Source organism: Zonotrichia albicollis, chromosome 3 (genome assembly GCF_047830755.1).
Source record: "Zonotrichia albicollis isolate bZonAlb1 chromosome 3, bZonAlb1.hap1, whole genome shotgun sequence".
Classification (NCBI taxonomy): domain Eukaryota; kingdom Metazoa; phylum Chordata; class Aves; order Passeriformes; family Passerellidae; genus Zonotrichia; species Zonotrichia albicollis.
The window spans coordinates 89,944,374-89,964,212 of NC_133821.1; the positions used below are offsets into that span (position 1 = coordinate 89,944,374).

The 19,839-nt window shown below is 35.9% G+C and overlaps 1 protein-coding gene across 4 annotated transcripts in view; it reads left to right on the forward strand.

Moving 5' to 3' along the window:
• The window catches only part of NOL10 (nucleolar protein 10), a 78,427-nt gene that overhangs the window by 27,540 nt on the left and 31,048 nt on the right, over window positions 1-19,839 (forward strand). For all 4 annotated transcript variants that reach the window (XM_074538103.1, XM_026793598.2, XM_074538105.1 and 1 more), the window contains exons 14-20: window positions 7,952-8,078; window positions 9,051-9,130; window positions 9,308-9,406; window positions 9,993-10,082; window positions 11,770-11,943; window positions 12,332-12,579; window positions 17,770-17,872. In XM_074538103.1, coding sequence (XP_074394204.1) covers window positions 7,952-8,078; window positions 9,051-9,130; window positions 9,308-9,406; window positions 9,993-10,082; window positions 11,770-11,943; window positions 12,332-12,579; window positions 17,770-17,872 — 921 coding nt within the window. The remainder of the gene's footprint in view (window positions 1-7,951; window positions 8,079-9,050; window positions 9,131-9,307; window positions 9,407-9,992; window positions 10,083-11,769; window positions 11,944-12,331; window positions 12,580-17,769; window positions 17,873-19,839) is intronic.

The window sequence follows — 19,839 nt, forward strand, 5'->3', positions numbered from 1 at the left end:
GTCTGTTGATGGTCTGTGCCCTTTGTGTGGTAAGAAGAATGGCGTATGTGCCATTATGTTTTGAGAAACAGATTTCTGAACATATTAGAACAGTTGGAAGCTGTGTAGTTGTTCTTTCCTTGTTTAAAAGGAAGGTCAAGAGAAGACATTATGAAGTTTCCCACTTACCATTTCCTTGTCTGCCTCTACTGTAGTCCCAGTTGTAAAGGCAAGGGAAGTACTTTGCAAGGAATTTATTCTTTCTAATGTGTCGTGATGGGATGGAGGTTTTTGTTAGACTGTGTAAACCATGAAGGCGGTATTGTTGTGAGGGAGATTGTGCTGGTTCAGTGACACAGAGTCACTAAACAGTAAATTGATTTCGTGAAGGTTCTGATGAGTACCAGAACCTATGCAAAGGAATTGGTAGGAGCACTTAGTGAAATGTGGTAGGGAATGGAAGGTGTGGATGGCCAGAGTAAAATGTGGTTCCTGACTTTTTTTTTTTTTCATGGATAAAGAAAGACGATCAACACATGTCCATAGGTAAATAAAACCAGTGAAGGGAGTCCCAGCTGAACCTACTGCACAGGATTAAGTCAATTTTCCTAGTTGCCTCTCTTTTTACAGCTGGTATGCCATAGAACCTGCTGTGTAGAATAAGGACACACTTTTGGTAACTCCTGAATTGTTTCCAACTGGTATTTTTGGGAAGGTGCTTGAAGCAGTTCATGGTTGTAACAGATGCTTTGAGAAGCCACTCTCCCCTTACCTTTTGAGCTTCATTTGATGAGTTGACTTCGTGTGAAAGTAGTGTCTTCTTGTGCTTCAAGTTTCAGTGTATCTTTCTGACTTCACATTATCTCAATATTTAAAACCTGTAGGGAGTCTGATAAATAACAGATCTATAGCAACACTGATGAAATGTTTATTTTATGTATGTCAGAACATGATAGGGACATTGGTGGAGGCATCAGATTCTACTCTTCATGCCATGGCTGGTAAGTCACAGGTGACTTTAGAAGTGTCCCTTTTTAGTTCTGTCTTGTGAGGAAAAGAGCTATTCTGGTAACTTTATTTACAGTTTTAAGGAGTAACTTTGTTCGCTTGAGGGTTTTTTTCCCAACATTATGAGCAACTGGACCATTGTCTCCTTCAAAAGATAGAAGGAGCATTCACAGTGAGAGCAGACCTGTGACTGGTTAACGGACTGTAGTACTTACCAGACCAGAGAGTATGTGATTTAAAAAAAAAAACCAAAACCCCAAACCACCACTATAAAGCCAAACTGCTTAGAATTAGAAAAAGAAGTACTTACTATCTGATAACTACCAGGGTGGAAAGATTTAGAATCTCATTTCTGGAAGATGCATGCAAGTTCCTGCAGGAGTTCTTGTTTAACACTGGGGAGGTCTTAAAAGCAATGTTTCCTTTAACGTGCTCTCTAAGGAGTAAAACCTCCAAATAGTTGATTTGGCAGCTTCCATAGCATAGTGAAAGGTATTCAACCTCACTGATTAATGAATGTGCCAAAAATGTCTGGATGTGCTGGAGTTAGGATGAGTGAAAGAGCCAATTCATTGTATAGTTCAGTGAAATTTATGAGTGCTGTTGTCAGTAGTGTGCCAAAAGGGGAGAGTGTGCTATTTACTCTCTCTTGGTCATGTCTGTACTCCACTGAGCTACTTGCTGTCTTTAAAAGCACCAAATTCACACCATATGATGCAGGGTGAATGAAAACATGAAATTATGAAGAATATATGGGAAATTTGTTTGGAGTTTTTTCCCCAAACCAATTTAATTTAGAGAATCAAAGAATTTTCTTCAGTCCATTAAATAGAATTACAAGATTAACAGAGCATAATTGTAGTTGATTGTAGAGCATTCATAGGAAGAATGAAGATTACAAAAGAATGGAGAACTCAAAATTACAAATTGTTTGGAGCATATTGGTTGCTATGGGAATTGCTGTGTATGGAAATGTAGACAGAAACATAACAAGATAATGTGATCCCAAGGCTCCTTCTTACACGAGCTGATCTCTTGGGCTGGCTGTGGTTGAAGGCCAAAAGCATAGTAACAAGAACAGAGAGCTGCAGCTTTTCTCATCTACAAGCTAGAAAAGATCTATTAGGTTTTTTGAGTTACCAGTTGCAATTGATTTAATGTTAACTGTTAACAAGGTGCAATGAGGTGTTCTTTCTTCTCTTGTCAATGCATCTAGATGGAAATTTTCAAAGTTACTACATATTGAGATCTGTCTAATTCTTAAAATTAGAGAACAAAACATTGAAAACAATATTCTTAAAATGAATAGTAATTAATATTTCATGTAATTGCATTAATTAAACTTGGCTATGCAATTAGGGAGCTAATTATGTTTAAAATGCAATTGCACATTTCTATCACTGCTCACACCTTGGGGATCATAATTTTTTTTACCTCCCTCATTAGACCTTCTGTAATCTTTCTCCTGTTAAATGGTGTGATTGAAACTGAGAATATGCATGCATAGATGTGCATTTGCTTTCTCCAGCAATTGTATCCTGTTAAAGGTTTTAAATGCTTTATATTGTGCCATTTCATTAACAAACAAACAAAATTAAGATCTTATTGTGACTATATGTCTTCTCCAAGGAATTCTTTTTTGTCCTGTAGGTAAATATGTATGTGAAGTCTTTGAGTTGCATATATAGAATATATTTAGTTTCAAGAAATTGTAGCCTAGAAAATAATCTCTCCTTGTTGGATATATAGAATGGATATATAGAATATATTATATATAATATATATGGAGTTATATATAGTTTTATATATTTATAGAGAGAGAGAGTGATATATAGTTATGTATATAACTCTATATATAGAGTTATTATATTATATATAATATGTGTAGAGTTGGATATATAGAATGTATTTAGTTTCAAGACAGTATAGCCTAGAAAATAATATCTCCTTGTTGAAGTGCTTTAAATTTTATTTTTTGGTTTTGTTTTTAATTGGGAATGGAGGAATGGATGAGCCACCTTGGATTCTGAATTCAAGTCCCTTTTTATTACAAGCACTCAGATTATATAATGTTTTTCTTCAATATTTCAGACTTCATCTGAAATTTGTTGTTTGTTGTTCCCCATTATTGCCACTTAAAAAGCTGCTAGGAGTCACACTCTTCTGATGCTTAACTCAGCTCTAATTTATAGTGTCTCTGTGATGTATTTATTCTTTTGCAAGCTTTACTGTTTCAGAAATCCTCCTTGCTGCTTTTCACAATCCTTGCTACAGTTTGCATTCACATGTACTGGACTTGTTCAAAATGTCTCCACCAACTCATTAATAATTTTTCTCAATATACTGTACCTAGAGATCTGTTGAAGACCTTTAATATGTGCTATTTTTGTTGTAATCACCATTATTCAAATCATATGGTAGTGAATTATTTCGTTAGTACGTTTTTGCTATTTAGTCATGGTCTTCATCAAAATGTGTGGAAGGTACCACACCACATAGATTTTTGATAGAAGGTTTTACTTCTAAAATAGAAAAGAACAGTGATAGGATGTGTTTTCATGCTTTTTTGTTACTAGCTCTATCACTATGGTGTGGCATGATACAGCCTTACAGAGTTCATTTTTGTGAAACTGAAATTTTTCTGAATCTCATGCAGCCACAGCAAATAATGCCTCTGCTTTCCAATGCCTCTGCTTTCTGGAACTGCGTGGTTAAATGCTGTCCCCATACATTAAGTTAGCCTTCTAGAATAAATTTGGACAGTCTAAACTTTCCAAATTCTACTGAGTAATTTTCAAATCTGATAAATGCTGTCTGTGAGCATTTTGCGTATTTCAGATTGCTAAAATAAACCAGTGAAGATTGGGAGGGTTGGTCTTACTATATTTGACATCTTGTTTATTGCTGAAGAGTTTATCACTGCCTTGTTTGAAATCTTCCAGGAACTTACTGTTTAACATCCAGAAAAACAGATTGGAACCTGTTTTTGCTCCCTGAGAAGAAAAGAGCAACTGTTCAGTCACTCCTGTAGAATTGGTCTTAGAAACCTTCAAACAGATACTTAACAAAACTTGTCTGGATGTGCATTCATAGTAGTTTAATTTAAATCTCTTGATATCTGACTATGGAAGCTTCTACACATCCTGGACTTCTTTTAAGTAGTTGAACATGTTTAGTACTAGTTTGGATTAGGGCAGGTTTTTGTGGCAGTAAGAGCTCTACAGAGCTGGCTGGCAAACTGTTGAGTGGTGTTTAAAACGATACAAGTGCTGTCTGGTGTTTCAAATGAAGATAAGGAACGTCTGTTGTGGGCTGGGCATAATACCTATGCTGTTCTAGGCTTTGTTAAATTTAGGAGAATTACAGACCAATGACAGGGTGATATTTCTATAGAAGTGCTCAGGAATTAGGCATGGCCAGAAGAACATTCTGGACCATGTAAGACTTGTGGTGCCACAAGATTACAAAGTCTAACATCTTGTAGAATAGAATACAAAGAACTGTGATTTTTGAAGTTTTTTTACAATATTTAAAACATATTTTTCTGTGAACATTTTTCTCTTCCATTTCTTTGACAGTTTGGTCTCGGACTTGTCTAGCATGCAACTGAGCAGAGACGACTCCTCATATTTTGTGTTTTCTATGTATAAAGTAGACAAATATTCTAATGTGTGTAAGAAAAATTTAATATTAGGTGGCACAATATTAATAATTATTAAGTCCACATTTTTACTTCCTATGGGTTGGAATAAGATGAAAGGCAGTGGTGAGGTGTCTGCATTACCATGGTAGTGGTAAGTTTTGCTGTGGGGAGGGGGCACTGGTGTGACCCATCTGTCTCTCTGCCTTGCAGTGTGGTGGTGGGACACTGAGGGACAGCTGTGCTTTGGTACCTCCTGGGTGCTGTTTCCAGTGAAGGAGGAAGGTGCTGGGAGGGGAGCAGAGCACCCCCTCACTCGCTGCCAGCTGGGCCCTGCTGGTGGGGGAAGCTCCTCTCTTGATGGGCAAAAACATTTTCAAAGCAATCTTACTGACTCTCTGTAGCAATTGGCAGAAATTGTCTCTAGAAGTGGTTATCCTACAGAAAGCAGCATAGTAATGAAAACAGGAAAAAATATTAATTTGATCACTGTTGGTGCTCATGTTTGGGTTTCCTGTGCTACAAAGTATTTGGATAAAAGCCAAGCATAGATGTGCATTCATTTTATAATTATTTTCCAACTGACTGAGTGCAACTTTTCTAAAACTTGCAGAGAAACCTGTTTGGCATATCATGAATATTGTAAAGATTATATCTGTCCCTTAAGTTGCTTGCAATTACCTACCTCATAACATTTTCTGATTTGTGCTGTGAATTTCAGTGCCTTTTTCTCTGTGAGGTGTGGTAGATTTGTACCTTTTCACTCCAAATTGCCAGAATATTACTTGACTACACAAACTCAGCAGCTTTGTTTTGTTCTGGTGGCTTTAGCAGGGACTGCAGGCCAGGCTGAGGTGGTGCCAGTGCTGGATGACAGCAGCTCCAAGGGGTCCCACTTGTGTTGCAATGTGGCCACTGTATGGAAAGTCATGAACTGGGGAAGACAGGCCAGTTTCACTTCTCCCACCTTGTCCCTGGAGGCCCAGTGCAAACCAACCCTGTCAATTGTTGCTTTTGTATCTGGGTGCAGGAATGGTGGAGCCCTGGAGCCTGGCATTCTGGAGTGCTTTTAGCATCATCATGGGACAGCTGTTGTTTGACAGTGGACCATTAAATTCTGTTGTTAAAAATGCAGTAGCAGTTAAATTATGTGAAGAATTACTATTGCAAAAGAAGGACAAAATTTTCTTATTTATGTTCTTGTCATTGTGGCTGATACTGTTTTTCTATTTTTGAATTTCTTCCCAAGCTTTAAAAAATGTTTCATTTTAATGCATGAAGCAGAGCTCCTAAGGTGTCCTAGAACATAGGCAAGTGGTTTCAGCAGGGTGGGAGAAGGGGAAATAAGGTAATAAACATACACAGACATCTCTGTAGGGTTTTCCTTTCTGTCAGTTAACATGCAAAATTTTAATAATGGTTGGACTTTGTATTTTTTCCTTGTATTCTGCCACCACTTTTTTCCATTAATTATCTCATTTCCCCCACTTTGTTTTCTATGATCTGTTCATCCAGTTCACTCCACAGATGATTGTGAATAATCAGGTTTTTGCTTCATGTGTTTCATGGCACAGATTATGCCCCATGAAAGGTTTTACTCTAAGTATCAGACTTTGCATATAGGAGAGAATATTGTCCTTAAATTTTATTAAAAGAGAAGTTTTGTTTAGTTAGTAAGCAGCTTGGGAGTTTTTTTAGTAAGAAGGACAAACTGCTTCATCTAAAACAAAATTGTAGTCATGTTTTGATGGTCTGGTAATGAGGCACAGATAACTGACTTAAGTGACATGAAGACATTTAATAGATGTCTTTCTTTTTAATATGAAAGTTTTTTAATATATAAGCTTAATATAAAAGCTTATTTAAATAAGTGGGTTGGGAGGAAATAAAACAAAAATTTAAATCTGGCTGGAGACAAGATGGAGACAAAAGCTTCTGGAATGTTGGCAAGAAGTCAGTCTGAATGTTGTATATGTCATTTATTCCTGGAGCAGACATGGGGATTTTGGTTAATTAAGTAGGTAAAATGTTTCTTGTTAGTGACATCTTGGGTATTTCCTTGGAAGTGCTTGGTAATTGGGATGAAATATGCAGCATGGTAAAAAAGTACACTTTTCATTTGGCACGTAATGGTTTCAGCTAGTGCTGAGATCTTAGGAAGATAAATTGTATTTAATACAGAGACAGTAGTGGGCCAGAATAAAATATTATTCTCTAGAGTGTTACAGGCAAGAAATGATAGATAAAATGTTATGGTCTAGAGCACAATTTTACAGGGTTTTTGAGTGTAGCTGTCTTCAAAATAAGACTTTTGAATTAGAAAAAACACGCTTTTTAAATGAACAGCATTAGCTCATACAGTTAATCAGCAATCAAGTTAAAACAAACTATGTATATGTTAAATAAATAAAATCACTTCTAGTTGTTTCCCTAATTGAATAGGATCTTAAAATGCTGTTGTGTCACAAGCATTTGTATGATTGACTGGAGTTTTTAACATGAATTTTTAGCAAACAAATCAGAAGCCTCGTTAAAAGTCCCACAATGGGATTTAGCTGGTGACTTAACATTCTAAAATGTCAGCTGATTTACACTAGGGAGAGAAATGCAGTGTTAGATTTTTCCATGCAGCTAACTCACCTACTAAAATAGGAGTACTGGAACAGCTGAGTGTGGCTGCATGAGTCGAGATGGAAAGGAATCTCCATCAGAACAGTAGGAGGGAAAAGTAAAGGGAGCTGATTTTTTACTTGGGGAATTGGAGGAAACTTATATGGAAAAATACATTGATAGTGCTACCTAATACTGTGCAAACAAATCTTTTGCCTCATCATGGAAATATGCAAGTATTCTTAATATTTTCTATTATCTGTTCATACAGTCTGGGTTTATCCCCGAATAAAATACATTAAATACATCTGTGGTGTTATAATTAAGATAAACAGGGTAGAGTAGGATTTAATATGATTGCATAGTGAACCTAGCAAGTTCAAGATCCAGCAGCAATTTACAAATTAGTTGTTATCTAGTGCCATTAGTTTGTAATTTCTTCTGTAATGTTTGTCTCTAAGCTTTTAAAAAATTAATCAGACTGGGACCACTTGAAACAGTTAAACTTGAAACCTCCAGACTGGCTGGTCTCAAATTATCTAAATTAAAATAACAGTTACATAATCTATAGTACTCTTTGTTGGTAATGCAAGCAATAGGTTTGTGTTCTCTAAGTGCTGTGGGATTGATTTGTTTGTAACATAGTAGCCAAGAGCCTAACTGTAGGCTTTCTGTGAGAAAATGCAATGTTAAAACTTTCCATAATATTCACAGGTTTTAGGACCTGCCCCAAAATGGTGTTCCTTCTTGGACAACTTGACTGAAGAACTGGAAGAGAATCCAGAAAGCACTGTTTATGATGATTACAAATTTGTTACCAGAAAAGACCTTGAAAATTTAGGTAAAACAGTTGTATACACTCTTTGGCTGACTTCTTTGTTGAGCTTTTGAACATTTACACATCTGATTTTTGTAATTCCAGTGTGGTGTATGAGGGCTACTAGAAATTCACTGACAGTAGTTTTCTCTTGTTTTCTTGGTTATAAATATTCCAGACTGATGGCTCTAAGTTCTTTGATTCCCAACCAGTATAATACAAGACACTTGTGTTTCTCAGATTTTTATCTCAAGAAGGTAATTGATATTTGCTGGTATAATGCATCTGGGAATCGGTTGTGCTTTCATATGCCACATGGAAGGCATAGGAAGAAAAATTGGTTTAGTTGTCAAAATATTTTTGAGGTGCTGAAATAGAATTTGGAACTTGCAGCCAAAGGCTACCCTATTTGAATGTAGTAATTTTCAGAAAATACAAATCGTTCTAGGGCTAATAGTTTCAAGAAATTGAAATACTGAAAATTATATAGCAGAGAAGGTAAGCAACCTTGTCTTGAGGCACTTAGTCCTTTTTCTGTCCATTACATGGTTTGATTGCAATGTTTTGCTCCAGTTTACTTATTTTACCTCTGACTGTGTTGGGTTTGACCCAGGGCAAAACTCTTTAATTGAAAAATTTATCACACTAAAAAAGGGATTATCAAATATCTATGGACTTCCCAAAAATCATCCTCTGGAATTCTTTGTGAAGTTCTATAGAGTATAGTGCATGTGGCAATTTTTAAGAAGTGCTCAGTAACATGTATTATGACAAGAAAAGTGGATCTGGTTGCTCCAAAGAATCTTAAATTTTTTTGCTGGCCAAAACGATTCTTATTCCCACTTTTAATTAGTCTTGATGTCATAACTGTGACTGTTAGATTGATATTTTGCATTGGCAGTGTTTGTTTGTCTTAAGGAAGTGAAGTGGCTGTCTTGGAATAGAAGTTCTTTATATGTGAAAGTTCTTTGAAATTCTCTGGAACTTTTTTCCTAGGCCTTGCTCATCTCATTGGATCATCATTGCTCAGAGCATACATGCATGGCTTCTTCATGGACATAAGACTTTATCATAAGGTAACTATGGCTGAATCTTGTCAATTTTTATTCTTAACAATAAATTATATGTGCTGTGGGGTTTCTTCATCTTTTTGTGGTTCTTCTTGTTTTGGCTGGAGTTTTTTTCCATCCAGATAATGGACTGTGTCCTGTACTAATGGTACTTTCCTTTTACTTCCTTCTGTTTGTTCAAAGGCAAAAATGATGGCCAACCCCTTTGCCTATGAAGAATATAGAAGAGAGAAAATAAGGCAGAAGATAGAAGAAACTCGTGCACAGAGAGTTCAATTGAAGGTAAATCCTAGAAATAAATGGTAGACTTTGGGGAAAGCTATTCATAAAGAGTAATGTATTCCTAAGTGTATCTTAGAGATGTAGTGACTTAGGAGTTGAATCTGTTATCATTGCACACACAAAGTAATTTATAGAACTTCTTGAATGGAAACAAAATTCTCATGTGTGGGATTTTGAAAGGCTGATACCAAACTAAAAGAGCAGGTCTCATCTCATTTGCCACTTCAGCAAATAATCCACTGGTAAAACTTTGCATTTTCTACTTCGGTCATTAAATTACTTGAGCCATTGAAACATGATACTCTGGAAAGAGATACATGAAAATTGTATTGTGTTTATAACTACTAACTTTCTAGATTGGATCTGTTCAACATAAAAGGAGAAAGAATTGCTTTTAAAGTTCTAAAGGTGATGCATTAGAAGTTAAAAATAATATACAAGTTCTTTAATCTTCTCTAAGGGCAGTTACTTTACTAGTACTTAGAGATATTTGGAACAGCAAGGAGCTTTTCTGAAACAGTTGTAAGTAAAGCATGTAGGTTGCATGTGTAAAAGGCTAATTTATTAATTGCTTTCCTCTTTTTAGAAACTCCCAAAAGTTAATAAAGAACTTGCACTCAAACTGATTGAAGAAGAAGGAGAAGAGCAACAGTTCAGTAAAAAAAGAAAACAAAAGGTGAGCTCTTGTTTTGGTGAATTCTCTCGCTGGGAGCACAGAACTAGCAATGCTTACAGGATTCTTTTTTTTTATTGTTGCTGTTTGGCCAAAGAGATTCAAAATACCATTGGTTCTGTTTCTTACAAATAACTTATTCTGGTAGGTGGCTTTAAGTGTATTTGACTGTAGCTGCAGCACAAAAAAAACCATATAGTAACTTGATGCTAAAAATTATTAAATACCCATTGTGAAGGTAATATGGGTTTCACAGAACTCCAAAAACTGGTTAATGCAGCCTCAATACCACAGCTGTTCAAACAAGACTTGTTCTTTGCATATGTTTTTGGTATTTTGGTGGTGACCATGACAGGATAGATGTTATCTATAAAATTTAAGATACAATTGCCTTTTTTGTGTATACAGTTAAATATGTTTTATAGAATAGCCAAAATGGTTTGCATTTATGCAACAGGAGTTCTTCTGGATGTTAAAAGTAATCTACTACTCTGCTATGAGAAGTTTTTAATTGAAGAAATGGGTAAATGTTTAGTATCTAGTGGGAGGGAGGGCTTTTTATAGGTAGCACTTCATAGGTGCTCATTCTTACAGGACTATAGCATTCATGATAGGCAGACACTAGCCTGCATGTGATAAATAATGAAATGTTAGTGTTGAGGTTAGAGGAAGGATGAACTACTAAAAAGATAGGTTGGTGGTGAAACTTAAATGAGAGTTCAGTAGATGGGGACTGATTTGTCTTGAAGTACCTAGAGATTGTGTTATTAAGTGGACTAAATAAAGTGCATATAAAAATGTACATAGAGATTATTTTTCTCAAACGGTATTAGAGTCCTATGACAAGCAATTTATTTCAGGCTTTGGGATTTAATTTTTGTTGTGGTTGAAAGTTACACATTTGCACTGGTTTTGTGTTTGAAATTTATTCTTGTTTTCTGTATCCTTAGTTCCACCCTCCTTTGCTTCAATAACAATGAAAACCTAGTGCAGTGGTGGGATTAATATGCTGGTATAAGTTGAGCAATGTTAAAAAATTAACATTTTCTATTAAAAAGCTATGTGTGCAATGATTACAAAATGACAGTAACTGGTCTTCTCCTAAAATGAATTAGTAGCTTGAACTGTTCTGAATTCACCAGCAGCATAATTTACACTGAGTTCATTTTACTTTGACATGGTTTAAACTTTTACATTCTGTGTGTGAAAGTAGTGAAGAAAAAGTGTTATAATATGTATAATAACATTTCCTCTTAAGTATTTACACTAAAATAATAGTAGCATTACATAAAGATACATACCCTTATAATTTGTTTTACATGTTGTAGACTCATCCCCATCAGGCAGTATATTTGCCTTGCAGGTACTGCTGATTAGTCAGTAGATATCAACATGTCTCCAGACTAGCTGGCTGAATGTATGAGAAACATTTATCTGAAAATATTAGTAATTGTGTATTTAAAGTGTCTGTACTTTGTATTAAAAAACTCTTGCTTACAGGTAGCTTAAAACAATCTTTGTTAAAGTACAATAAGCATAAATCTTGATTTTTATTTGACCTGGAAGGATAAAGCAACTGGCATTTCATATGCTGGTTATTAATTTTGTTTAATTAAGAAAAAGTGTTACGTATTTTGTTAATGTCTGTTTCAGAATTGTCTAACTTGCTCATGCTTTGCTCCTGTTCCAGAATCTGCCCAGCCTTCTCAAAGATGATCGTTTTAAGGTCATGTTTGAGAATCCAGATTTCCAGGTGGATGAGCAGAGTGAAGAATTTAGGCTACTTAACCCACTTGTTTCTAAAATAAGTGAGAAAAGAAAGAGGAAGCTAAAGATCTTAGAAGAACTGGAAGCACAAGGACAGGTAAAATATTTTCCCATTTGGATTAAGAAAGCCTATGGAGTTTTCTTTTCCTCTGCTTCAGGCTTTCAGACTTTTCACCCCAGAAAGATGAAGGCAATGCAAGGATGTCTTACCAGCTACAATAATTAAGTGTCATTTATAAATTTATTCTAGTTTTTAGATGTAATACTGTTTTTGCACAAACACAGGTTTGAAAAAACATAAAATATGTAGATGGTAACAACTTTGTGATATATTTTCAGCTTATTTGCTGTTACTGCTTTTGTTCAAAAGTTGTAGTTGTCTTCAGCTGTATCTGTGTAAAAGCTGTCACGTACTCCAATTGCAGGAATGATTTGGAAAGAAAATTAGTTGATGATTTCTTATTTTATAATATTTTTGTCTGCAGGAAGAAGAGGAAGAACCAGAAGGAAAAGCAAGTGATGCAGAAAGTTCTGAGAGTTCAGATGATGAAAAAGGCTGGGTTGAAGAGGTCAGGAAACAGCGCAAGCTTTTACGCCAAGAGGAAAAACTAAAGCGGCAGGAAAGGCTCAAGGAGGATCAGCAAACATTACTAAAACCTCAGTTTTTTGAGATTAAAGAAGGAGAGGAATTCAGAAGCTTCAAAGACTCTGCCAAAAAACAAAAATTAATGAAGTAAGGCTAATGTTCCTATTTTAATAGGTGGGGGTAGATGACTCTCAAGTATTTCCCTACAGTGCAGGCCCGCAGTGTTTTGGCATGGAAGCACTTGATAGTAAAGCTACATTTGGTGATCCAAGGGTATAACTTAAGGTGACATGGTCATTGTATGCTTTGTTTTATAGATAAACAAATACACTATTTAAAGTAGGACAGAGACACAATGCAAATGAAATTAGTAAGATACTCCTGAGTCCGTTTGGGGGATCCATTACTCAGTGTTAGTACAGTGCTGTTCTCACAGGTAACAGTGATGTCTTGTCAGACTGGTTATATTTCTCCACTAGTGTCACTATGAGGTTAACAGACTGGGTGTTTTTAATCTGACTGTCCAAAAGGGTTTAGAATGCTACGTAAGTGGTCACTGTTTTGGGAGTAGGATCAAGATGGGTCAACATGGTGAAAGAAAAATTGTTTTGTTTGGCTATTTTTATGGCATCTAGAAATTTTCAAAATCTACACTGTCCTAATAATGTCAGGACTTATTTCTGTTTTTCATTTTGCAGTACAAAATACCAGGCTAGGAGGGTGTTTGTTAAGTGTAGTTTGTTTGGTTTGGTTCTTTCATTTCCTTAAATTGGTGATCATCTGAAATAATGGATACATGGATAAGCATTTCAAACTAAAGAAAGAAAGAGCACATTAATTAAAGGACTTGGCTTTGAGGTGCTCAGTGGCTGCAAATCTCATTGATTTAGTTTTTTTCAGAGGTGAGTTGAGCCCTTCAGAAGATGAGATTTAATAGAATTTTATTGTTTGGAGTACAGACACTCATTAAACCTTTCAAGACAGTAGCTTCAAAGTTCTTGCAGCACAGCTGGTGCAGAACAGAATTTTGACTGATGATGGAAATGGATTGTTGGGCTAGATGGATCTCATAATAAACATTTCAGTTTTATTTGGAATGAAATTGTACAGTCAAAGGAAAGAAAGTGAATAATACAATGGGGCTATTTCTTTCTGTCACTAATGACTACTCTACAATCTAGTTGTTTTATGGTGGGAATTTTTGGGAGACACGTAAAGAAACACTTGATAAAAATTCAACCTTTTAACTAGAATGATCATGTAAAGTGGATTTTTAAGTATTAGCAAGACAGTGTTCCTATGGTAGTTAGATGGTCTATGATTTCCATGTTGTACTGTAAGACCTCTTTTAAGCAGAAATAGTGATATTTTATAAATAGGGATTTATAGCAGTTCAGCAAAACTGATTGCCATGTTTTCCTTAGCTGTTTTTATCAGCAAGTAATTTCACACAGGGATTTTTCTTTCTTCTTTTTATTGAATATGTCTACTTATTTTGAACTTTTAATTTCCTTAGATGCTTCCATTAACTGTCTTCTGATTATTCTTCTTTTTACCTTTGTTCTAGACGATGAAGCAACTTTTCAATTTTGTCAGTTTTTCTTCTTTGTCAGGAGAAAATCTACTCCGGATACTCTGACAAAGTATTATAGGTTAAAAATAATTTTTTACATTGTGATTAGGTTTATAGTCATATTAGCTGTAACTTGGAAGGAGCCTGAAACACTGGTCAAATGGCACTGTATTCTCAGTGCAAGTGAAATATTTCATTAAAAGACTGTATGGCTGCAGACTACTCATATACTGCTATTTTGCACAAATTCAGCTGCTGAGCCCCAAAGAAAACTCTAAGGACTCTCAATTTGAAGCATAAAGATTTCATTTTGTTCAAAATACAGAAGGCTTAAATGTGAAAAATGGTGTTGAAATTCAAGTAAATAAGCCAAGATAGTTGTAAGGAAGAGAAACATTTTATATGGGTTTAAGGGAGAAAAATAATTTCTTCACCCCAGGAAAAGCAAAAGCATATACCACAGACCTGTCCTGTAGAGAAAGAAATATCTGTGATGACATAAACCATCAAAAGACTTTTAACAGGCTGCTTGTAAAGAAAGGAGAATGTCTTAAGATTTGCTGCTAATAGATATCCTCTCTGGTAGATGCACAAATAGACTGTAATGTAAAATGTAAAAAAAAAACCAAAAAAAGGAAAGGAATTTGAGGACAGACCAGGATGACCAAAAAAATTAATGTGGTAGCATCACTTCCTTTGTTTTCTGAGTTGCTGTCATTGAATTGACTTACATGGGGGTTTTTTATCATTGTCTAAACAATTAGCTGTGTACTCACTGATCCCCTTTGTGGTCATCCAAGCATTGTTGTCAGTATGGAGTTTGGTGTTCATCAAATTCTTAGGAGAAATTTAAAAATCAACAGCTGATATCTCTTTCATATTATACATATCTGTTACCATTTTGTAGTCATAATGATTTAGCCTGCGTTGAGCTAACTTCTTTGGTTAGTAAGTATTTTTACATATTATAATTTTATGGAGAAAATAAATATGTTTTGTGCTGGCCTTATTCAGTGATAAATAGTCAGCATAAAGGTAATTAATTGAAGTAGGATACTGAAAACTGGGAAGACTGTAGTGGCATGTACAATCTGGTGAGGCTGGCATGTTTGTCTTTGATTTGATATATCCAAGTTACAGGATGATGGTCTGTGACCAATATAATTAAGTACCTTAATACCTTCACTATGCATTTAATGGCTAGATGTTCTTTTTCTCTCTAATCATATAATGTTCTACCTGAGGAAACAGTTTATGACTTATATAAAACTGGGTGTTTCTTTTGACATGTTCCTGACTCAGCACGGCTCCAAGCCCAACTTTTAAAGCAGTGATGCGTACTATAAATTTCTTTCTAGACCAACAGTCTACATTTTTCTGTCCAGGAAAGCTGCAAAGTTTACTCATGGTTCTATAAAACCCCTTGTTTCAAATCCGTCTATGTTTAATTTTCCCCTTTTGTACTCTTACACTTGCACAAAAAAGCTTCAAATCCTTGCTTTCTTTCCCTACAACATAAGTTTCCTACCTAGTAATTTGAAAGGAAACCATAAAAGGAAAGGATTTTTATCTGTGTGCTAAGAGTTTTTTGATATACTTGATGTCCCTTTAAAGAAGATGTTACTGAAGTTAAAAAATGTCAAAATCAAAAACTATAGTAGTCATATTTTATAAAAAGTATGACAGTTAATGCATTTGTCTTCAGAGGTGGCCAAGAAAGCCAACAAAAGCATAGTTGATATTCCTTAGTATTGGTAAAGAGATATTCCTGTTTTACAGCAGGAGATGTCCTGAAAAACTGTCCTCTTATAATGAGGAAAAAAAAATTGCACGGGTAATTTTTTTGTTTGGTTTTTACATTAGGGCAGGGGAATTCACTTCCTATAATAATGTGAATGTATCCCTTGAATTAATTTGTTCAGGAAGATGTAAAAAAACCAAACCAAAACAAAGAACCCAGTTGTTGTTTGTATATCAGTATGTACAATTCACTATCATTTGAGGTCTGCACATTTTCAGATAAATAGAGCCATACCTATGGTTTTTTTCAGTAAGATTACAACCCCACAGCATGTTGCTAGTACCTACTCATTTTAATTTTTCTCCTGACTGAAGCAATGTCTAGGCAGTCATGCTCAATAATTGCTGGGTAGTAGCCATATTTCTCCAGTTCACTTTCAAAGGGGAGAAAATGGGGCTTCACTTGAATGTAGAAATCCCACCACAATGTTGGTGACTGATCTTCTGCCACAGTTAGCTCTAAGGCTTAGCTTGTCTTTCCGATTCGCACAGATGGAACAAGTTTTTACATGTACTCAATGAAAAATATACTACAGAAAAAAATACAAAGTACCTAGTCATGAGAAATAAAGTAGTTCTTGACAGTAATTTTTCATTGTTAATCTGAAAAGTCTTTGTTGCATAAAATGGCTCATTAACCAAAATTCAGTGGACTTCAGAGGCTTCATGCATAGGCCACAGCCATGAGTTCTTCATACACAGTAAATGCCTTTGACTTTGGTGGCTACTCTTTTTTATATATGATCTCTGTTTTTATGATGATTTATTTTCTGCTTTAAAAATTGTACAGAAAAGATCTCTTTGACCTCTTCAGAGAGGGCTAATGAGGCACTAATAGAATCTCAAATTGCAGAAATTGATTTTGTTTACAGTAAGGGGAATGTTTTCTAAGCACATGCAGAGAGTGTGATCATAGAAGCCATGTCATATTCTCAGAGGGTGCTACTTGACTCATAGTACCTACATTACAAGAGAAGGATGAGCCATGTTAGGACTCCCAGGTGCCTTTAGGGAGGCTGGCTGAAGGCAGCACTGTCCCTGTCTGCCTGCTGCCCCCTGAGCTGGAGGCTGTGTGGGAACAAGGGGTTTTTCTACTCCTCAGCTGTTGCAGTTTACAGCCCACCTTAACTGATGTTGGCAACCATGATACTAAATACCAGCTCACAACCTGGAGCCACTGGGGCACATCCATGTTTCTTGCTTTTGCTGAGCATTAACTTCAGTGGAGGAGAGCTGAAAATTGTCAGTTTTGTCCACAGCACCTACCCCCTTGTCTGCAGAAATGCTGGAGTTTGGTGCCTGAGGGAGAGGCTCTACACCAGTTTGCTTACAGAAACTCAGTGATAAACTGGGCTTGAAGGCATGTGCTTCTGTTGAGCTCCTGTCTGGGCCCAGGGTCTGTCTTTATCACATTCTCTTGTTTGTATTGTTCTTTTATTCAGCAGACTACTTAGACTGTTTTGGGCACAGTGTCCAAACAGGCATTCGTGCTTGGATTAAATAGTGAAGTGATTTGTTTGGAGATTAATTCGTTCAGGTGTATAGTTGAGCTTACTTCCTTCCCTCAAAAGTGTTTCCAATTCAGAAATTACAAGATTTCAAGGAAACTGAATATATCTAGCATTGCTTTTTTTTAATATCACCAACTTTATTGGATATTTCAGAGAAAACTATAGCAATAGAAGGGTGTGGTTTCTTTCTCAACTAGAATCATGTTAATTTTTAGCAGCAAAAACAATGAACTTTACATAGATTTTAAAAGTATTTCTATTGAAAGCAGTGTCTGGAGGGAATTATTTGAATTTATCTTGCTTTCTGTTTCCTGAGTGGGTTTTTTTTTTTAGTTATGACATTTCAAGTTTTCAGAGAAATTGAGATTAGTTTTGACTGCATTATCGACTTTTATTTAAATGATGAGTAAAAAGATGGCAAAAATAGGGACTAATGTTAGTTTTTCTCTGCAGGAAAACTCTTGAAGATCGTTTAAAGCTTGAAGAAAAACTTGGCACACTCAATGTGTCTGATACCACAGTAGGCAGCAAACAGGCAACATTCAAATTAAAGAAGGTGAGCTATATGTGTACATATATATATATTTATATGTGTGTGTGTGTGTAATTTTTAAGATAATGCACAAGTAACTTAAGTTTTTGCATGAAAGAACAGGAACTTAAAACCGTCAAGCAAATGTCCCTCTTCATTCCTTTATAAGCTGCCAACTCTTCAGGTTCTTGCCAAGAAAATGAAAGCCTCCGGTAGGACTCTGTGTTTATCCTGTATAACTCAGGCAACACTCATAAAATCTTATGTTCTGGTGGAAAATGGAAAATAATGGCTTGCATCTTTTAGTAGTTTATTTGCAGAGGTACCACCAGAAGTTTGTGGCCTTGCCTGACTTCAGTGCTAGCACCAATCAGATCTCAGTCTGCAGATCCAAACACAACTTAGGGTGCTGCAATTTAGGCTTTCTCTTGGTTCAGCATTTTGAGAGGTTTCAGCATGATGGAAACAGAGCTCTAAACCACCTTTATTATTGACCTTATGTAACACAGGTCACAGGAGTGAGCTCTGGTCCTGTACTGGTTGTCAAATTCCATATGGAGTGTGTAGTTGAGTGCTGCCTATTTACCTTGCCCAAGAGTTTTGATTTTACATTCTAAATAATTTTGTAGATTGCATACAGATGATTGCTTTATAGTGTGGAGACAGTTAAATAAATGCCTCTGTGCATGTGCTACTGCTGCAATACACTTAAGGATTTTTGTACTGGAAAATTGCTTAAGAACTAAGAGAGGATCCAGTTTAAAGCTGAAAATCCATATGAATTGATACTTGACCTGACAAAATTTCCTTTGGTTAAAATTGGTTTTCCTCAGGTAAACATCTTTGCTATAACACATTTCTCCTTACCACTGGTCAAATACTGTTCTCAGTGGTAAAACCTATATTGCTGGAATTTAAAATGTGGTGACTCTGGAATAAAATTGCAAATTCCTCTGCAGGGCCTTGTAGGGTAATCTTTCTGGCAATTTTATCAACTCTGTAACTGCTGGTGTCTTGCAGCTCATTAAATGGGGTTTGCAGGGCTTCAGAGAAGGTCTTTTTTACAGTAGCTTGAATTTTCAAAGTGCAAAGCCACAAGGTTTCTTGCAGTTGGTGGTGCACGCTGAACTGTCACCTTTTACTGACAGAGATTTGAGAGCAAAGTAGACAGACCTTGCAGGAGGAAGACAGACACTGCAGTGGTTCAGAATGCCAAATTTACTTGATTCCATCAGATAAGATACAGCTATGAGGGTTTTTTTCAATTATAGTGCTTCTGACATGTATGGATTTTCTTTTCCTGACTTTTTACTGATATTACTTTTTTGAAATATGTACAAAGTCGTCATCTGCATTAAAATGATTTTTAAAAATCTAATTTAAAGAAAAATAGTGCATCTGCAGTGAAGATATTTTCTCCTATCAAAAAAATAACAAAGTAAGACTTAACAAGTCTTCTCTTAAATAAACAGACTTTGTGTATATCTTCTGAAGTCCTAAGGAATGAGCCAGGGAGAGCTAGGAGGAAGTCACGCTATGTGGTCTTGGCACTCCTTTTCAGAGGATGAAGAGTTAGAATTAACAAGGCATAAAAGGGATTTTAATGTCACTTGAAATGTCAGCTTCTGCTTTGTGTTGCCCTTTCCTCAAAGGGCAGGTGTATTTAGGAGTAGGTGGAAAGATTTAGCAGGGGAGAGAATTGTACTTCCGTGGGGTTGGTGTCACTTCAACTCCTAAGTCAGTGGAACTGAGGCTGAACTTGGCTCCTGCAGGTGTGGTATGTTGGCAGCCCCCTGATGCCCAGCTACCAGTGACACATCCACTGATGAAACTATTTGTCATTGGTATTTCACAGTTTAGTTTTCAGGGAATTGGAATATGGTTCCTACAATGTGGCAGCTTATTTTTCGATTTCAATAGCAAATAGATCTAACAAAATTGTGTGATTTCTAAAATACCAAAGTACTTACACTGCTGGGACAGTATGGAAG